This window comes from Catharus ustulatus, chromosome 1, assembly GCF_009819885.2.
Source record: "Catharus ustulatus isolate bCatUst1 chromosome 1, bCatUst1.pri.v2, whole genome shotgun sequence".
NCBI lineage: Eukaryota > Metazoa > Chordata > Aves > Passeriformes > Turdidae > Catharus > Catharus ustulatus.
The window spans coordinates 165708641-165713448 of NC_046221.1; the positions used below are offsets into that span (position 1 = coordinate 165708641).

General features: G+C 57.8%; 1 protein-coding gene across 1 annotated transcript; it reads left to right on the top strand.

Annotated features, from left to right (window-relative positions):
• The first annotated feature begins 660 nt into the window (after window positions 1-660).
• On the top strand, window positions 661-4081 carry MIS18A (MIS18 kinetochore protein A). The gene is made up of 5 exons (XM_033062115.1): window positions 661-1059; window positions 1192-1258; window positions 1833-1955; window positions 2953-3046; window positions 3770-4081. Exons 1-5 carry the CDS (start codon window positions 813-815, stop codon window positions 3848-3850), a joined length of 612 nt encoding a protein of 203 aa, XP_032918006.1. The 5' UTR covers window positions 661-812; the 3' UTR covers window positions 3851-4081.
• The last annotated feature ends 727 nt before the right edge of the window (window positions 4082-4808 follow it).

Here is a 4808-nt window from a genome sequence, read left to right on the forward strand (position 1 = left end):
ACCCCGGGAGCGGCCCGGGACAGGCCCCGGGAGCGGTGCGGGACAGGCCCCGGGAGCGGTGCCGGGACAGACCCCGGGAGCGGCCCGGGACAGGCCCCGGGAGCGGTGCGGGACAGACCCCGGGAGCGGTCCGGGACAGGCCTCGGGAGCGGTCCGGGACAGACCCCGGGAGCGGTTCCGGAGCAGGCCCCGGGAGCGGTCCGGGACAGACCCCGGGAGCGGTCCGGGACAGGCCCCGGGAGCGGTTCCGGAGCAGGCCCCGGGAGCGGTCCGGGACAGACCCCGGGAGCGGTCCGGGACAGACCCCGGGAGCGGTGCGGGACAGACCCCGGGAGCGGTCCGGGACAGGCCCCGGGAGCGGTGCCGGGACAGGCCCCAGGAGCGGTGCCGGGACAGACCCCGGGAGCGGTCCGGGACAGGCCCCGGGAGCGGTGCGGGACAGACCCCGGGAGCGGTCCGGAACAAGCCCCGGGAGCGGTGCCGGGACAGGCCCCGGGAGCGGTGCGGGACAGACCCCGGGAGCGGTCCGGGACAGGCCCCGGGAGCGGTGCCGGGACAAGCCCCGGGAGCGGTGCCGGGACAGACCCCGGGAGCGGTGCAGGGACAGACCCCGGGAGCGGTGCAGGGACAGACCCCGGGAGCGGTTCCGGAGCCGGAGCAGACCCCGGGAGCGGTGCCGGGACAGGCCCCGGGAGCGGTTCCGGAGCCGGAGCAGGCCCCGGGAGCGGTTCCGGGGCGGGCCTCGGAGGGCGGGCGGTCCAGGGCGGTGTCTGGCGTCACTGCCGCTCCCTTTCGCGGGCGATTCGAAGGCGATGTCAGAGGTCAGGACCGCTGTCGCCGGGCGGGAAGCCATGGGGCAGTGTCCGGAGCCGGATCTCTCGCTGTCGCTGCTGGAGCCGGGCGGCGGCTGGGCCGAGGAGCAGCAGCAGCAGCCAGAGCAGCAGGCGGACGAGGCCCCCATGCCCATGGTGTTGATGTGCGGCGGCTGCAGGCGGCCCGTGGGCGACACCTCGAGCTGGGCGTTCAATGACGAGGAGAGCGGCTGCATCGTGCTGCGCAGTGAGTGCTGGCCCCGCCGCCCCGGCGCGTCCCCGCGGTCGCTGCCGCCGTCCCTCCCTCCCTCCATCCCTCCCTCCATCCCTCCCTCACTCTCTCCCTCCCTCACTCTCTCCCTCCCTCCCTCCCGCTCAGGTGCGGCCCCCACCGTCGCCGTGGACCCGGAGCGGAAGGTGTCCACGCTCCCCGGCGAGTACGGATGGTAAGGGCCGGTCCTGGCTGGGCACCGTGCCGGGGCGGTCGGGGGTTCCCGGGGAAGGCGCTGAGGCCAAGCCCGGTAAAGGGCCCGGAGCGCTCGTGTGCCCCCGAGAGCCCCTGGAACACTTATTTGGGGTAGTCTGTGCGTTCCGCTTATTGCCTAAGGGAGAAGGATTTCTTCCCAGGAAGAAATTTTTCCTTGTGAGGGTGGAGAGGCCCTGGCACAGGGTGCCCGGTGAAGCTGTGGCTGCCCCATCCCTGGAAGTGTCTAATCCAGGCTGGACACTGGGGCTTGAAGTAACCTGGGATAGTGAAAGGTGTCCATGGCAGGGGGTGTAATGGGATGGAATTTAAGGTCCCTTCCACAGTTTAGTGATTCTGATGGTCTTGCTGAGGTCAGTCAGCCTGAGAAGCTGTTGCAAATTCAGGCTGAAAGATGAGTACTCATAATTTGCACTGTGTAAAGTAAGAATGAATGCTTAAAAAAATTCTAATGCATTATTTTTTTTTTAGAAAAGGAATGGGGAGAGGTGCTTCCTTTTATTTTCTTCTGAATCAATGTTATTTCTTACTTACAGCATGGTAGAAACCTTTTTCTGCTCTGGCTGCTCGAGGACACTTGGCAGCATCTACAGGTGTACCTCAAGGCATCTCGACTACAAGAGAGATTTGTTCTGTTTCAATGTTGACTCTGTTGAAAGGTAAATGCAGAATGTTTATGGGTCAGCCTGCCAGCCCCACTTCACTCAGGCATGGCACTGAGGGTGCTCTGTTATACTCTGGCAAGTCTAGAGGTAGCTTTTCCTGCTGCTTTGTCCCAGAGTGGATTTCTGTGTTGCTGCCGCTGGCATGACAGTGCTCAGTTGTGAGGAACCTGTGTAAGGCAAATCCTAGGGGAAAAAAAAACCAAACAACAAAACAACCAGGTCTGCCTTTTGTATAAGAAATTGCATTCCTTCTCATTGATCAAAGGTACACAAACCAGGCACCAAATAGGCCTGGCTGGAGCCAGCGAGGGTCAGCATTATCAGCAGCAAGTGTGGCCAGAGGGGCTCAGGCAGAACTTGGGGTGAGTCCGACCTGTACTGGCCACAACTGCTCTGTCCTTGCTAAGGTGAGCAAAGGCAAATCTGACGAGTGAGTATGTGCTGGAGACTCTCACTCAGCCATCCTCACATCTGTATAGAAAATGAAAGTGTGCTCGGGTTTAGGTGGCTTATAGCACTTAAAAGTGGTCTGAAAGTATTCTTCAATAACTATATCCCAAATTTAGGCTCCATGCCACAGTTCTTTTGTGCAAGCATTGTTCTAATAGACAGTGATTGTTCATCTGGACTAGTTTTAATGTCTCTTTTTTTCTGACATTCCCATTTATTTTGCTGTATTGCCGTGGATGTTCACCCTCATACTCTGGACAGTGGGTTTGGGTTTTTTTCTTCATTTCACAGCTATGATAACTTTGTTTTTTCCATGGCAGTCAAATTCTCTGAAGCACTAACCTGGCTGCAGAATGGCACTTTGTTGGAGAGTAATGCTGCTTCTCCCAGCCAGCGCTGCACAGTTCTTGGTGTCTGCAGTTATTCTCTGTATCCTGTAGCCCCAGAATCCGTGGGTGTCTCCCAGGGCTCCAGAGCAGTGCCGTGTCTGGGTTTTGGGCTTCAGAGTGGGAACTGCAGGACCTAAGCTGTGGCATCTCAGTTATATTCTAGGAACCACAGAAAAGCAAGCTGTTATCTGTGAGGAGCCGATTACTCTTGAAAGTCGAGCTGTCTTGCAAGAGGAGCTGCAAAGGGTGAGATTTAACTTGATACCATTCTTTGTTGAAATCACCTCTATGAAATCTTACCATGCTCCGATAGATCCTGCAGAGCAGCTTGTTTTACCCGGAGCCGTTCCGTGCACTGTGCTGTGTACTGAATGGCTTCACGTCATTGCTGTCCTGTCTTTTGCAAGGTTTTCAGTAACTTTTTCTTCCGTTTTCATGGTAATCAGCCTTTTCTGTGTGTCAAGCACAGCATCAGGTTCCTATTCGTGTCTGGGTTATTTGATAGGCTATTTCTTGTTACTTGTGATTCACTTCTCCAGATCTTCACTTCACTTTTAGTCACGTCTCCTCTGCCTTTTGTGCAAATGGATTTAATGCTTTAGCTGTAACTTTGTATTGGAGTATTACATGGTAAATCAAGTTGATGTTTTGCTCTGCTAAAATCTCTGTGGCTGCAGGTAGGAGGAGCTGGGAGCAGAGTGTAAGGAGGTGACTGTGGAAGCTGAAGGTTGTCCAGCAAAAGCTGAGCCTGTGGCTCTGACACTTCCCGAGGCTGGAAAAACTTAACTGTGTGCACAGTGAATATTGGAGTGGGGTGAGGTGTCAAAGCACGAAAGTATCAGGGAAAGAATCCCATGAAAATAATTGGTGATGTGAGATGGGGTTTGAGCCCTCTCTGACGTCCACACATGCTCTTTGTGTTGTCAAATTCTGTGCCTAACCAGGCACCTCTCCCTGGTTATTTTACAGGTGGATATAATACTGAAAGCTCTGGAGGCAAAACTGAGCACTGTTGAGTCGCGTGTGGATGCTGTGCACAGGCAGCTCTGACAGAAAACGCACATTGGGAATGGCCAAGATGTGAAAGGGCTGCAGGCCATGGGTGGAGCAGTGCTGACCCAGCCTGTGACCCAGACAAGAAGTTCTTCCAGTGTCCCTTGAGAGGACACCCCAGAGTTTTTGTTCATAGGGACTTCTGATCAGCCAATCTGGTCAGATTCTGATCAGTAGTCTCCTGGTTTAATGTAAATATTTAATTAAAGTTTTGTCTTTGAAAGCAAAGCATTTCTCTCCTGACTTCCCTGCTACTCAGTATCTGTTGAACTGAGTGTGCATTTCCCTAAGCTAATAAAAATCCTCCCTGTGATTCTGTATTTTCCAAAGGAGCAGCTTGAAGTCACCCGAACCACAAGCCCCGGTCCCGTTGGCGGCCCCACCAGCACCCCGGGCTCCGCCCAGGGCGGGAGCAGCCCCGGTTCGGCCCAGGAGCGATGGTCCTGCCCCAGCCCGGGCAGGGAGGGGAGACGGGACGGAACCGGGCCGGAACTGGGGCTCTGTGAGGCGAGGCCCGGAGGAACCGGAGACGGGACCGGGAAGGACCGGGGCGGTGACTGATTCAGCGGCGGGACTGGGCCTGTCCGGCTGTCCCCGCATCACCCTGGGGGCAGGGTTGGGGGGTCGGGGTGGGCCCGCTCCTCGGGGGCTGGTTTAGGAGGGGGTCAATCCCCCTGGACCCTCCTCTCCGGAGGGGATCCGTCCCCTGGGCCCCTCTCCAGGACCCCCTGCTAATGAGTGGGCTCCGGGGGAAGCAGAGGGCGTCGCGTCACTCCGCAGCGTGAACAGACACACAAAAATAAAAATAAATCGCCAGACAAACGAGCGGCGCCGCCGGTCCCCTCAGCCCCGCGCATGCGCTCTGGGCCTCGCGCACCTGTGCAGGCCCCGCCCCGCCCGCGCCCTTAAATCACGGCCGAGCCGCTCCCGGCCCGCTCCACATGGGAATGCTGCT